At 44.9% G+C, this 15,076-nt stretch overlaps 2 protein-coding genes across 3 annotated transcripts; one reads left to right on the plus strand and one right to left on the minus strand.

Annotated features, from left to right (window-relative positions):
* Positions 1-583: 583 nt before the first annotated feature.
* On the minus strand, positions 584-8,731 carry LOC308673217 (lys-63-specific deubiquitinase BRCC36). The gene is made up of 8 exons (XM_081336741.1): positions 8,472-8,731; positions 6,923-7,043; positions 6,474-6,560; positions 5,558-5,646; positions 4,490-4,545; positions 2,627-2,758; positions 1,780-1,823; positions 584-1,514 (listed from the first exon to the last, which is right to left on the minus strand). Exons 1-8 carry the CDS (start codon positions 8,574-8,576, stop codon positions 1,363-1,365), a joined length of 786 nt encoding a protein of 261 aa, XP_081192867.1. The 5' UTR covers positions 8,577-8,731; the 3' UTR covers positions 584-1,362.
* Positions 8,732-8,847: 116 nt separating this feature from the next.
* On the plus strand, positions 8,848-14,948 carry LOC308673220 (protein p13 MTCP-1-like). Of its 2 annotated transcripts, XM_081336745.1 has the most exons (6): positions 8,848-8,936; positions 12,784-12,962; positions 13,080-13,250; positions 13,368-13,420; positions 13,544-13,739; positions 14,875-14,948. In XM_081336745.1, exons 2-4 carry the CDS (start codon positions 12,846-12,848, stop codon positions 13,413-13,415), a joined length of 336 nt encoding a protein of 111 aa, XP_081192871.1. In that variant the 5' UTR covers positions 8,848-8,936; positions 12,784-12,845; the 3' UTR covers positions 13,416-13,420; positions 13,544-13,739; positions 14,875-14,948. The 2 variants fall into 2 exon arrangements, with proteins under 2 accessions (XP_081192871.1, XP_081192870.1); XM_081336744.1 differs by lacking the exon at positions 8,848-8,936 and having other exon boundaries at positions 11,907-12,962.
* The last annotated feature ends 128 nt before the right edge of the window (positions 14,949-15,076 follow it).

Consider the following 15,076-nt stretch of genomic DNA (forward strand, 5'->3'; position numbering starts at 1 on the left):
ACAAGGGATCCCAGTTTAAACCTTACACAAGCCAAGGACAGGGGTCTTTCTGATTTGTTTAATCACTTCAATTAAAAGGAAGAGTCACATGGGTGCAGTATTGATTTTTGCCAGGTACAGTATAAAATATATTAAGATAGTTTAGCTGAGAGACCCTGAAAGAGATGTATAGAGATGGAATCAAGCCATGTGGCATGAGATGGTAACACCATCTCCAGATATTGCAGGCGGAAACTAGCGGAAGACTGGAAAAAAGGTTATTTGTACACTGCTGGGTTAGGACGCTGAGCTTGTCGATCAGGTCGGCAGTTTGGCGGGTCGAATCCCAAGTGCCGCGTAACAAAGTAAGCGCCTGTTACTCGTCCCAGCTTCTGCCAGCCTAGCAGTTCGAAAGCACGTAAAAATGCAAGTAGAAAAATAGGGACCACTCCGGTGGGAAGGTAACAGCGTTCCGTGTGCCTTTGGCGTCTAGTCATGCCGGCCACATGACCACGGAGACGTCCTCGGACAAGCGCTGGCTCTTCGGCTTTGAAACGGAGCACCGCACCCTAGATTCGGAAACGACTAGCACACATGTGCAGGGGAACCTTTACCTTTACCTTTATTGGATACTAGCAACAAACAGATTGAGCAGTTTTGACTATACAGATTCTTCACTTTTTCCCTTTCCGTCTGAAAACTGGAAAGTTTTTTCTCATAATCAACTCATTTTGCTCCCTTGAGATCTTCCAATTATAGAATGTCCTGGAAAGAAAATCTAGCATGGTTTTGTCCAGTTGAGGTTTTCAAAGGTTTATTAAAAATGAAACTTGGGTTACAAAGTCAGTTAGATTCACTGACTCGCCTGCATTTTTTTGCCTTTTTTTTCCTTTATATGGAATGGAGCTGCAAGGGGACAACATTCAGAAGGAATCGAATTGTTTGACTATTCCATTTGAAAAGAGAAAGACGTGCAAAATCCTTGATCTGCAGACAGAAACATGATAGAAACAAGAACGAGGCAAAAGAATGAACGCGTGTCTCCGAAGACTCACCAGAACGGTGCATCCCGAGATAAATCAAGAATTAGTTGCTACCAAATGCAATAAGGACAATGGCTGCTGTGCTTATATTCTCTGACCTTGACAACTTCAAGACCTGTTATGTTAAAGAAAGGGGAGGGGAAATGAAGTCCACCATGTAAAAAAAAAGGTTTTTTTTCCTTCCTTCTTCTGCGGTATCTGCTGTCCTGCTCAACAGAATCCTCACTGCCCTGGGATGCCATTGAGCAGAGGGGCCTTGGCATTCTCTAGCAGTCAAGATGGAAGGAAAGGACAGGAGAAGCAGCAGCAAGACAGGATGGGGCTGAAGCCTTTGCCTTCTTCACTCCAAGGCAGCGAGTTCCTCTAAGAGCTCTTCTTTCTCCCTCTGCAGTTCGTGCATCCGTTGCTTGTTCTGCTCCAAACGGTCCTCCAGCCACTGCAGCAAGGGACCGCTGATGGCCGACATCTGGCTGCAGAGGTTCTTCGTGAAGACTGGCAAGGAAAGAAGGTGGGGGGGGAGCAGCTTTGAACATGTAGGAGTGTCAAAAGATAGGCCTGTGGAACTTTCAGCCCCATTCAATATGGACCATGCCACCTCTTGGTATTAAATACTGTTAGCTCCTCCTCACTAGTTACACCGTAAACAGCTGGCAGATGTTTAAGGACCTGGAAGCCCAATTGCTTCTCTTTGAGTCTTGAGAAGCAGCACACCCCTCCCCCCCCCAAAAAAAACCTCTGGGCAGGTGGAAAACCATACCTGAGCCATTGTGAATCTTGGTTATGGAATCCAGATGGGTGAGGCTAAACAAGGGAAGAGAAAAGACACAACCGCATGACTGAAACACTGACAGCAATCCTCAAAAATCACAGCTATGTTTTCAGCCTAATTAGAAGGGACTCGTAAGGGAGAAGGAGGGAAAGGGAAAGGAAGAGAGAGAGAGAGAGAGAGAGAGAGAGAGAGAGAGAGAGAGAGAGAGAGAGAGAGAGAGAGAGAGAGAGAGAGAGAGAATGAAACAGATACAATGAGTCTAAAGTCTTCCTACCTTCTGGCCTAGTTCAGGGGTAGGCAACCTCGGCTCTTTTTATGACTGGTGGACTTCAACTCCCAGAGTTCCTGAGCCAGCCATGCTGAGGGGAAAGGGAGAGGTTTCCAAGCTGAGCCGTGCTGGCTCAGGAATTCTGGGAGTTGAAGTCCACGGGTCATAAAAAAGCCAAGGTTTCCCACCCCTGGTGTAGACTATCCAACCTTCCCAGGTGATTTAAAAAGGAAAGGGGAAAACGAAGCTGTCCCAAAGGTGCTTTTTCAAGATGCAAATGGACCCTATCTATCTATCTATCTATCTATCTATCTATCTATCTATCTATCTATCTATCTATCTATCTATCTATCTATCTATGACGTTTTGCTTCTCATTCAAGAAGCTTCTTCTTCAGTTCTGAAGACAAGAACTGAAGCAGCTTTTCGGATGAGAAGTGAAACGTCTTCCAAGGGAAAACCAAGAAAGCCCAGTGTGCCTCTTGAAAAAAGCACCTTTTGGGGACAACCACGACCTGGGTGACTGAGAATCGCCCTACACAAACAAGGAAGCTGGATTTCACCTCACCTGTGGATTTTCCTATACGCATCCTGCTCCTCCTGACACAAGATTTTTGGCAGTTCCACAGCCGATTCCAGGCAAACCTTCCCAATGGTATTGTGAGGGACGACGTGGATAGGGATTTCAATCCTTTCGTACCTAAGAGAGGAAAATGTGTACGCATCACACAAACACAATTTAGTGTGTGTGGGGGGGGCATACCATATGCTTTCTAAAGGCCATTTGGGTAACTGTCTTTTCCTATTTGCTGGTCCTGGGCAAGAGCTTGGTAGAGGAGACTCAGATGGAAGAAGGTGTCCTACTTCTGCATACGCACTGCCTATGCCAGGGGTAGGCAACCTCTGTGCTGGCTCAGGAATTCTGGGAGTTGAAGTCCACGAGTCATAAAAGAGTCGAGGCTGCCTACCCCTGGCCTATGCGAATGTAGAGGCCTGTCTGCTTTGTTATAGACGAGATTTTCTTTTCCACGCTGAACAACTGTCAGAAACCATGTTTGTTAACCGTTGTTGGCGGGAACGTGAGTACATAGCACGTTCATGATGATCCCACTGACGGCTGCACCTTGTTGAAATGAGGGAGCCAAAAAGCTGGGCCCTCCTTCAGCTCAGCTAATAGAATAATATTCTGCTCCTTATTAAGCTAATGTGTCTCTTCCATGGTTTGTATAAACAGGAACTGTTTCTGACTTTGCATTTTTCTCCTTTTCTCCTCCCACCATCGATTTTGTATTTGGTCTTTTACAGCCAGAGTGCAAAACTTAAAGTCTCTGACCCACAACGTCCTTCTTTCATCCCAGCTTTCCGTTCTCCTGGTGCCCACGTAGGGCTACATTTCTCCTCTGTCCTCTGCGTTTCTTTTGTTGTTTTCCCCTCTCTCTTTCTTTTCCCCTCCCTCAACCCTCTGCCAGAGACTTCCTCTTCACCAAACAATTCAAACAAAAAAGAAAAAGGTGCACCAATGTGCCCTGTTTCTATCCTCCCTTCAAGGCAATATATAGTTCTACAGAAAGGGAGGCATCTTAAACAGTTATCAAAGTCAGTAAAAGATACTTATTCCATGTGTCTGTGTATGTGTGCACAATAGATCATCTTACTGCAACTGTTTTACAACTCTGCTTCATAATATAAAATGTGGGGCAAAACAGCTGTCACAGAGACAGATAGAATACAGAATATAGAATAGAATAGAACACGGTATATGGTATATGGAATGGAATGGAATGGAATGGAATGGAATAGAATAGAATAGAGTAGAGTAGAGTAGAGTAGAGTAGAGTAGAGTAGAGTAGAGTAGAGTAGAGTAGAGTAGAGTAGAGTAGAGTAGAGTAGAGTAGAATAGAGTAGAGTAGAGTAGAGTAGAGTAGAATATAGAATATAGAATAGGAATAGAATAGAATAGAATAACAGAAACAGGAAATAGAATAGAATAGAATAGAATAGAATAGAATAGAATAGAATAGAATAGAATAGAATAGAATAGAATAGAATAGAATAGAATAGAATAGAATAGAATAGAATAGAATAGAATTAGGAGAAATGAAGAATAGAGTAGAGTAGAGTAGAGTAGAGTAGAGTAGAGTAGAGTAGAGTAGAATAGAGATATGAAGATTAGGACAGAACAGAATTCTTTATTGGCCAAGTGTGATCGTACACACAAGGAATTGAATAAAGGTGATCAGTAACTGGCAAAGTAGAACATTGTAAAGAACATCTTTTAGGTAAAGCGTATGAGATTTCTTTTCTTTTCACATAGTTTACTATAGAGACAACACAATTACATACACTGGAGAGAATGACTAAAACTGAAATTGGAAGAAAAGTGTGAGAGAAGTTTTAAGTTTGCTGAACTGACATTCAGCAAAATCCTTACTCAGAGCTCTTCTGGGCTTGAATGGACTGGAAACAGGTATACAAGACCCGGCCGGTCTGTGTCAAATGAAAGATAATAATAGTTGATGGTGTGAAGTTATGTTAGTGAGTCTCTCCACACACACACACATTCTCCCCCCCCCCATACAAACAGTGTGCTTGCTTCAAATCCACCCAATCCAGTTTTCCACTACTGACAAAAAACTATTTTCTGGGAGTACAAGGAGGAAAAATTGTTGAGGGACACGTTATTATCAAATAAGAGTTTAGTGTCATAATACTCAATCTGCACTCTGATCAGATATTCATCTCGCTGCTTTCTAGCCAGAATGAAACCAGATAGTTGAGATGTGACCACATATTCCACACTCTGTTTAGTTTGAACCAAAGGTCTCCTGTCATTTGTTTCTTTCCTAATGTTCAGTTGTATCTACTAGAAACAGATTAAATTCACGGACAAACTTTCATCAGCGTTCACCAATTTCATCCATGGGCACAGTGAAGCTCAGAGACATTAATTTCAACCTTCAACGAAGTATTCAAGAGATTCACCTGAGGAAACATTATCTTATCTCAAGGCATCTTTATAGTGTCTTCCATGATTTATCAATCATTTTTGAAATCCACAGCTAAATTACACAAGCAATTTTGTTTTTTTCTAGGAACCCTGAATATCTAGACATATGCTTTGAGGGGGGGGGGGGGAAGCCAGACAGTTGAACAGATTGTTGCAAAGTTACCATCCTGTTTAGCTGAGCTCATGTACTTTTTAAACTTTATAATTTTGTACTGAGTCACTGACCCACCCAATTTACATATCAGGATGGCAACATCATGCATGGAAAGAAAAAGAAAATATATCCGGAGGATCTACTTTTTAACCCAATTTTAAAAGCAATCCTCTTGCAAATCATGCTGAAATTAAAAGCACAGGAGTGTCATTACATTTTAACAGCTTCCGGCTAGGCTGACTAGAAACAGAGCAAAATACTTATTCCAGAATGAGGTCGGACAACAAGATACCTGTCCTATCAGAGGACCACATGCCATTTATTTGTGTTCTATTTACCTTTGTATTTTTATCTTCAATGAAACAAGAGAAGATGAGCCCCACAAAGCCTTGGTCCATCATCTGATACATTGCTTGTGTGCGCACATCTGTAGAAAATCAACAACAAACAAGGTATGAGATTTCAAACATCTCTCCTGCACAGAAATAGCAGTCAGGGGACTATCAGCACCCAGATGATCGAGTCAAAGAAATGTTCCTTTTTTCCAGAAACAGCAGAAAGCTTCAGGAAAGACGCTATTCAAATAGAGGACTTTTGAAAGTCAAAATCAAGGGGAGCATTAAAAGCTACTAGTGAAAGCAAGAGGACTGTAACGACAGAGTCCTAGAAATCAGTTGCTTGTTTGCTTGCAATCCTAGCCTCAATATCTTGAAAAACACTTGATTCCAAGTGCATTTAAAGCAGTTATATTCCTCACTTCCCAAAAGACAATACAATCAATTCTAGATAAGGGTTCCATAAAGTAAACTTTCCAAATAGGTGAAAATACACTACTACTTTGCTACACGTGAGAATCAGTGCTGGATCAACACATGCATATTACCGTAGAAGAGTTACACACAGTTTAGCTTCGCTGGAATATCTCTGTACTTCATTCTTCTCAAATCAGGTTGGACAGAGAGCCACAGCTTAGCAGAAGGTCAAAGATTCAGTCCCAACTGCCAGCATTTTTTTCTGCCAGCCAAGTACAGCTAATTTAATTAGAGCTAATTATCAAGTACAGCATAAAGAACAGCTTAAGTGACTCCTTTCAAATCTTATCCAAGTCAGCACTAGAACATTTTACTCATTCAAATAGTCTTGGGAAAGAGGGGGAAAGAACATAATTTCAAGCGTCCGATCTTACCCTTCCGAAAAATGGTTACCTACTCAGTTTGAGAACCTTACTCTTAACTACAGGACAGAGTGTCTTACCTACATGTGATGGCCACACTGTTATGTGAGGATGAGAGTGGTACCAGCCTACAACTCTCATGGGCCGTCCTGTTAATTCAGCCAATCTGTGTGTTAGTTAAGGGTTTTCAAAAAAACTACCAGAAAAAATATGTACGACAGTAAGCATATTTTTTTATACTGCGGTTCAACAGTTCCAAATCACATTTCTTTGCAGCCTCATCAAAACAGTAATTTAATAAATCCCTGCAATAAAGCTTTTCTCACATTTAAACAAGCAAGGAAAGTCATTAGGAACAAATACTGATAATAATCAAAGTAAACACACTTCAGTGTAAACTCCTCTTGCAGTACAGAAAAGGAAATTAACTAAAACTACCTATCTGGAAGTCTCTTTTCTAGATTGCATATATACGGTATATATATCTGCTTTGAAACAACCATTAATCTATAAATTTGGTAAAAAGATATCTCTGCTTCTGTTGAAGCAGCTGAGAGCTGCTCAGGAGAAATCTCCACGCGATCTTTTCTTTTATCTGACCTACGCAGAATGATCACAGAGTGAATGTGGACAATTCGGCTTGTATCAACCTGAGGATAACAAAGAAGGAAAAATAAATCATGGACAGGCAATACAACACAAGATACATTTCACCGTTGCTATCTGCATGATACACTAAGCCTCTGCATCAGGTTACTGTAAAGAGATCCCTATAAGCTATCATCTTATCTGCCTCCATCTCACCTCTCTGTGACACTTTTTAAAAATGCTGACATGTCCCTGCAGTTATGCATTGCACAAGCTTAGAGCAGCTACTCTGTTCAGTTTGTGAGTACATGCAGTCAATTTACAAGTTTGTTTAGTCACCGATCAAAGTTACAATGGCACTGAAAAGAGTGACTTATGACCATTTCCCCCCCCCCTCCTTACGATCATTGCAGCATCCCCATGGCCATGTGATGAAATTCAGGAGCTTGGCAACCGACTCACATTTATGACTGTTGCAGTGTCCCAGGATCGTGTGTGATCCCCTTTTGCAACCTTCTGACAAGCAAAGCGAATGGGGAAGCCAGATTCACTGAACACCTGTGTCACTAATTTAACAACTGCAGTGATTCACTTAACAAGTGTGGCAGGAAAGGTCGTAAAATGGGACACAATTCACTTAATAAATGTTTGACTAAGCAACAGAAATTTTGGGCTCGACTGTGGACGGAATAATTGCAGTGCATATAATTGCAATGGCAACACACCACTCTCCTTTTTTCGCAAAAGTAATGGTGCAGATAGACCGTTTAGAGTATGATTAGAGACCAGTCATATAACCTGGCCTTCGCTATACAATATAGCCAGGTGGTGCCTAGCCTTGGGAGACTGGAAGGTTGTTATGGGGAGTATAGGAGATGTGCATAAAAATGTGTGTGTGTGTGTGTGTGTGTGTGTATACACAGGGCTTTTTTTCTCATAGACCGCCCAGAACGGAGTTCCAGCACCTTTTTTGGATGAAACCTTGTAGGGTAGGCAAGGCGGGTGGTATGATGTGAGTTCCAGCACTTTTTTTTTTACAAAAAAAGCAGTGTGTGTGTATATATATATGTATATATGTATATGTATATGTATATATGTATGTATACGTGCATGTGTGTACATATACATATGTATATGTGTGTGTGTGCGTGTATGTGTATATAAACGTATAACATTATTTTAATACTTAAAATATCTAGTAGATTACACATTCGATATTATTTAATAAATATCCTATAATTAAACATGATTAAAGGCGGGATAAAACACAATAATCAAAGCACTAAAGAGCAAGCAACTCCAGAAACGTCGGCTTCCCTCTCGGCGCCAGATCCGGGCCAAGGCCGGCTTCGCCCCCGCCCTGCGCGGCCCCGGCCGGGCGAGCCCGTCGCCCGGCCTCTTCTGCGCCTCTGCTTGCCGCCCGGCTCCCGTGGCGGCGCGGGAAGGACCGCCTCCCCCTCCGCTCGGGCTGCCCGGCCCAGCGGCCGTACCTCCCCGATGCAGAGCCCCATGACTTCCTCCTTCTCGGTGCTCAGCGCGTGGTTCAAGCAGACCAGGAAGGCGTCCGCCTCCAAGTGCGCCGCCTGCACCGCCATCCCGGCCGGCTTCGCTCCTCCTCCGACTGCGACCGTCAAGGCGGGAGGAGAGGCGGGCGAGCGGCGGAGCCGTTCATCGGCCTGGTCCGGCGCGCAGCGCTCGAGTGCGGCAGCCCTTCCGCCTAGGCCCGCGTTGCCCAGACAACGCCGACTTCCGGTCCGTCCCGGCGGAAGCGCCCGGCCGAGCCTCGGCTGAAGCGCTCGTGGGTTCCGCCGGCGCCGCTGCACCACCAGGTCGGTTCCGGCCGGGGGGCGGGGGAGTCGGGCAGCCCGAGCTGTGTGCGTCCGGCCGTGGGGCGAGGGAGACGCGGCCGCCCCACCTGCTTTGCTCACCCTTCAGCCGGGAAGGGGTTGTGTTGGGTGTGTGTGTGTGTGTGTGTGTGTGTGGCTGGCGAAGGGTCGGTCTGTGCCCGGGAAGGCAGGCAGGCAGGCAGTTGGTTCAGCCTCTGGGTGGGAAAGAGGGCTGGGCTGTGCGTGGCTCTGGCGACGCCCCCGGGCTGTTCTTGGGGGGGGGTAGCGGAGAGGACGAAGCCCCCCGGGTCGAGGGAAGCTCTCCCAGGCTACGGTGGCAGGCGGCAGTTCAACAGGCAGAGCGCCTTCTCTGATAGGGAAGGTCGAACCTGTTGAGTTTCTGCCTGATGGGGGCTTCTGTGTGTATATGTGTGTGTGTGCACATATACATACATACATACATACATACATACATACATACATACATACATACACAAACACACACACCCCTTGGGGATGTGTCTGATTTTACTCTGGGGCAAGGAGCCAGGACCTGCAGAAAGAGGCGAGGTTGACCTAAGTCAGGAACCCCCCCCATGGCTGGGTTCACATGACACACTGGCTCCCAACTAGTGGACAAACCTGCTTTCCAGGTTTGCAGTACGTTCAGCTTGAAACTAATGCAAGTATCTGGGTTTGGTCAGAATGCTAAGTCACACACACACACCAAAGAAATCCAACTACGGTCAAACACTAACTAGCAAGTGGGGTGGGGGGGTGGTATACATTTGCTGGGCCTTGAACTAGCTGGATGTCAGTGTGTGAACGTGACACACTGCAGTCCCTAGATTGCTGCTGGACCAGCTAAGTCTGCCTTCCCCTCGTCTCTCTTTATTGGAATGTGATAAACTGGAAACCATCCCCAGCGGGTATAGCATCATCTTCGGGAGGGGGGGGGGATACGTTGATGGGAAAGATTTTGGCTGCAAGGCTTCTATTAAAATTGTGGGAAAGTGTGGGTCCTTCTTCCTCTAGGCTTCCAAAATCCAAATGGAATTGCAATTGCGGGTTGCCTCCGTAGGTCATTATGCAGAAAGTGAGCTCTTGTCTTGTCCCAGACTCAAGGAAATCAGGACAAGGAATAGGAATTCTGGAATACTGCACAAATGGATACCAATTTTGCAGAACTGCAAAAACAGGAAAGAGGGCTACAAAGAAAAATAACCCACCATTGCTTAGAATTGACTTTATAAAATGGAATAGCATATAGGAGCTACAGTCTCCACCTTTTGGTGCAGTTTGGAGTTGTTGACTTCTTCCGCTGTGTTCCATCTCTGTCTTGTTCTTTTTCTTGTAATGATATCTTCTATTGGTAATTTCCGTTGCTCTTTTTTTTCAAATTCTCACTGATGACAAGAAAAAGTAGTAAACAGTCTCAGATAAATGTTTAGCAGACTGCAGGAATCTTGGCATGCTATAGCTGAATTTCAGTACAACTACTTGGAAACAGACAAATCATGGTCACAAGAGGCTTGCAAAGCCTGCATGTTGCAGCCATGATTCATGGCTTAATAATGCTGGTTATGACAGATCTATCTTTTGACTCAGTTCTGCTATCCTCTGCACGCTGAGCCGTCTGTCTTGTGTTCCATAACAAGTCAAATTCAGCAGTTCAGAAGAAAACGGGGGGGGGGGAGGGAAGTGTGGGAATGAGCTGCTGTCTCCAGATCTGGAGGTGGTATTACAAAAAAGTTCATCACCAGATTGTGCAGCACAGCTACCCCTCTGGTTATATTTTCTTACTGCTCTGCACAAACCGGGAGTCTAACAGACTTCAGCATTAGTCTTCAATGTTCTTTTTTATTCTAAGCAAATGGCCGACGTCAGAATTAATTGTACGAATGGAATGTGAGGGGGATGTTGCAGCGATGCAAGCATAATGCTCTGATTCTTACTGGGTGGATAGTCGACTTTTTTTGAAAGGGCCCAAAGGTGCAGTTTGGGAAAGTTTTATTTCTTCAAACAAAACGTAGGCAAAATTCTCCTCTCTGAGTCACTCTCAAATATAGCTCCATGGTGAGAGTTAGGACACCGAGTGCTGCCAGAATAGAACCATGAGCATTTTTTATTTTATTGGCCTTTTGAATGTTGACTCTGCAGCCCAACATTGCTGCACCGGTGTGTGTGTGTATACGCATGTGTGAGAGAAGGGGAGGGGTGTCTTATATGGAGTACATGTTTCTTGGGGAAAATTCCACACGATAGTGTGGATTTTGCCCTTAATTGTGTAATTTGAGTAGCTTTTGTTACATTCGGCATATTTAGTCATTTGAGCCCAAGAGGTTGTGGAGGAATTTTTAAGCTCATAGGAACAGCTTGTACTTTGTTAGGCCTTCTGGGCATTTCTTTGCAGGGATCAAATGCAAAATGGTCTTTCAAAAGTTTGCCACCGAAGTGGATAACCACAAAGCTTTCTTTTCTGTTGCTACCCAAAGTGTTTTGATGTGTGTTTCTTCTTCCTGGCAGCTTAGAACACCCTTATTTTTCAGCCACTCAGTTCAACACTAGTTTGCTAGATTAAAAAAAATATACTAGAAATATGTATTCCTTTCCCAACATTTTCACCCCTTTGCTTATACTACTGAATTTTTGTTTCCTGCTTTGTCCTGCATATGAAAGCAAAATGCTAAAAAGAATTTCACTTATAAGTACGTTATGCTTGTTTTGTGTCTTGTGGTTTTCGTTGTTGGGGGTTTTTTTCCCCAAAAAGAAGAGCTAAATTCATTTGTCCTTATACTGTAAGATCTATGGGACACCCATGCAACTAATGCAATGGGGATACTAAATAATTTTCATATTGCTGTGCTTTGCCAACTCTTTAGCAATTCAGTTTGACCCCAAAGAGGCAAAATAATGTGTCTTTTGAGAGAGATTTTGTCCTTCCTGCTATTTCATATGTCTACTTTACTCAGCAGGGACGCGGTGGCTCAGTGGGTTAGGACGCTGAGCTTGTCGATCAGAAGGTCGGCAGTTTGGCGGGTCGAATCCCAAGTGTCGCGTAACAGCGAGTGCCTGTTACTCATCCCAGCTTCTGCCAACCTAGCAGTTCGAAAGCACATAAAAATGCAAGTAGAAAAATAGGGACCACTACGGTGGGAAGGTAACAGCGTTCCGTGCGCCTTTGGCGTCTAGTCATGCCGGCCACATGACCACGGAGACGTCCTCGGACAAGCGCTGGCTCTTCGGCTTTGAAACGGAGATGAGCACCAGCCCCTAGAGTCGGAAACGACTAGCATGCATGTGCAGGGGAACCTTTACCTTTTACCTTTACCTTACTTTACTCAGCACTTAAAAGCATTTCAAGTAACAGCAGCAGGGAACATAATGCCCCCCCCCCAAATCACCAGTGGTACCCTATTCTTGCTTTCAGATTTTTGTAGATTTATTTTGTTTTCTCCTCCCAAAATGGTCTAACATGGTTGTGGCGAGATCAGCTGAAAGAGAGAGAGAGAAAGAACGGGAAGGCAAACTGGGATAATATCAACGAGGAGATTAAGTACGAAGCGCCCACGAGGCCACAGCCAGATTGCAGACTCACTTGGATTAGTGTTTTTCACCCTCAGCAACTTTTAAGATGGGTGGACTTCAATTCCCAGCTGGCTGGAGAATTCTGGGATTTGAAGTCCACGCCTCCTAAAGCTGCCGTGGTTGAGAAAGACTGGCTTGGTCCTAACTGTTGGATCAAAGCTACTGGTAGATCATGCCATGACCGACCACACTTTTCTTCTTGAAAGACCTTTCCACTTTTATCTCTCCAAAGGGACAGTGACCGGCACACATTTCTTAAACTCTTCCCCCCGCCCCCCCCTTTTTTTAACATGGTCTTCACGGTGCTAGGACACTGCATGCAACCTGGCCCTCCCTTCCTCCCAGCGCCGCTTCTTTGCAAGACTAACAATTGCGTATCTTTGCTCAGAGGTAAAGGTGGACGTGTAGACATGGGAACCCAGGGCGGGCCTTCCTAGCCAATATCAGGGCATGGAGGAATGTGAGGGAGGTGGCGACGCCCAGGTCCCACCTGTCCGCCTCTGGGTGCGACGGATGGGTGTCTACTGCGATGAGAACCAAGCAACATGGCTGGTGGCGCCAGAAGAGGTAAGCGCCCTTTTTTTTCCTTCTCTCTCTCTCTCCTGGCTTCCCGGCCCAGGTTGGTTAGACTGATTTTGGCTTGAGCTTTGTCGTGACTGCGTTTTGTGCTTCTCCTTCCTTTAGGAAGGAGGGACGCTGAAAGCCCGGGTCAGAAGAATCCCAGTCCCCCTGGGTGAAGCCGTCCGCCCCAGCCGCCTTCCTGCTTCTCAGCTGCCCCACATGTGGCAGCTCTCGGAGGGGCTGCAGTACCGGGATAGTAACTCTCGCATCTGGGGCATCGAACACCACCTAATAGTAGGTTGCCTTCAGCAAACTAACTAAGCCTCGCCCAGGGGAGAATTGGTGGAACTCTAGTTCCCCCTGATCATCCCTTGGCTAGGCTACAATAAACGCCTCTTTGGGTCCTTGCAGATCATGGGAGTGGAAGAGCTGCTGTTGAAACTCCTGACGAGCAATTAGATCTGGTGAGCTTCTCCCTCTTCTTGTCTTCTCCCCCCACCCCAAACCTCCCTTGCGTTCGTATTCTTTAGTTTCCGCTTTCTTTTACTCACGGTGGTTTCTTTCGTGCCGTTTTTTTTGTCTTTCAGGAGCTGCAACTGTAGGATGGTGTCCTGTTTGTTTTTTATGTGTTAACTCCTAGCACTCGGAACATGCCGCTGCCCCTGAGGCGGACCATGGCGTGCAACTCTCTTAACCACCCAGAGCAGCATCACTCAAAAGCTTAGGACAGGCAGTCGAGAGAAGAGTCTCATGGGCCACTTGAAAGCGAAGGGGCAGTTTTAGGTAGGCAGACTGGGCCTGCCCCTCCCCTGCTGGAAAACCGGTCAGAATACCACGGTTAAGAGCGGAGTAACAAGCAATGGCAATGGTCTCGGCCCTCCTGCTTGCAAAGCTTCCAGAAGCCTGGTGGTGGTGGTGGTGGGGGCAAGGGGAAGGTCAAAATGGATGGCTGGGCCCCATGGACCCTGGGCTTGATCCAGTAAAGTAGGTCTTAGCTTCTTCTTTGAATGAACCGCCTTGAAAAATACTCTGTTCTTTTACCGACCAAGGATGTTGTGTGTTTGGTTTTTCATCTTATTAATTTCTGGCAGCATCACCAGGGGTTACACTGTTCCCGACATGTTTTTACGAGACCAGTGACTCAGAGGGGAGAATTTAGTTTTCAAAATGTCTTCCTTCCTTCCTTCCTTCCTTCCTCTCATGAACAAGGAACTATCATTCAAGTTCCACTCAGGCGGCATCATTTCTTCAACGCATGCAATCTTTTAGTTTTCATCCTTTGAGCGCATGTTATCCAACAAGTTTGTTTAATGATGTTTGTAATAAGGGAAGGCTGTCTGTGGTGCCAATGTGCCTTTCCAAAGCGTCGTTCCAAAATTTAGAAACGGAACTTGCAGCTTAGCGGTTGATAAATCCCAGGATCTATTCAGGAGAGATCATCTTTCTCTGGCTGGGTTTATTTATCACACTAAGCTAACAAAGTCCGATTACGACTTAATCTATGATACGAAGCTATTTACTGTGATGTTGATTTTTTGGTTTTCTTGCATGAATCCATCAGATCTTATTTTGGCAAGCTGGGTTTTAAGCGCATTGTAATTCTCTTAGAACTGCCTCCGTTCTATGTTTTCTCTGGCTTGGCAAGCTTTGGGGAAGGCAGAACTCACCTGGACTCTGCCAGCTCTCTCTCTGTGACACGTGGGAGATTGGCAGGTAACCCTTTTCAGGAGCAAGAAAATGGACTTAAAGAGGGTTAAGAAAACCCTTGCCTGGCTGGGTCCTCTATTACCAAATTACAGATGGGTGATGGGTGGGAGGAGAAATGAAGTTTTTTTTTGTTTTTTTTAGATAGGGCCTTAGGAACGTTGACCCTCCAGTTTGCCAGGATAAATATTTTCCTTTCTGAATTTTGCACTAGTTCCATGATCATGGCTGCAAAAGACCCCTGTAAGAAACATGCCTGTGAAATCCAGAAATGTTTGCAAGGTAAGTGGCTTCTCTTGATTTTGTAGTATTTGAATTATTGTTAAGTAAAATAGATGCCTTTTCCATGCCCTTCAAAGCATTTTTAGAAAATATAGTTTCAACGAAATCAAAATAATAATAAAAGGGGGGGGGGA

This window comes from Vipera berus (assembly GCF_964194415.1).
Source record: "Vipera berus genome assembly, chromosome: 11".
Classification (NCBI taxonomy): domain Eukaryota; kingdom Metazoa; phylum Chordata; class Lepidosauria; order Squamata; family Viperidae; genus Vipera; species Vipera berus.

Bases quoted from the DNA above. Each gene is read 5' to 3' on its own strand.
- LOC308673220 (XM_081336745.1), top strand. From the start codon at position 12,846: ATGGAGGAATGTGAGGGAGGTGGCGACGCCCAGGTCCCACCTGTCCGC. The intron at 12,963-13,079 runs GTAAGCGCCCTT...TCCTTCCTTTAG, and splicing joins GGCTGGTGGCGCCAGAAGAG to GAAGGAGGGACGCTGAAAGC. The intron at 13,251-13,367 runs GTAGGTTGCCTT...GGGTCCTTGCAG, and splicing joins GCATCGAACACCACCTAATA to ATCATGGGAGTGGAAGAGCT.
- LOC308673217 (XM_081336741.1), bottom strand. From the start codon at position 8,576: ATGGCGGTGCAGGCGGCGCACTTGGAGGCGGACGCCTTCCTGGTCTGC. The intron at 1,824-2,626 runs GTGAGGTGAAAT...TCCCTTGTTTAG, and splicing joins GCGTATAGGAAAATCCACAG to CCTCACCCATCTGGATTCCA. The intron at 1,515-1,779 runs GTATGGTTTTCC...TTTCCTTGCCAG, and splicing joins CAAGATTCACAATGGCTCAG to TCTTCACGAAGAACCTCTGC.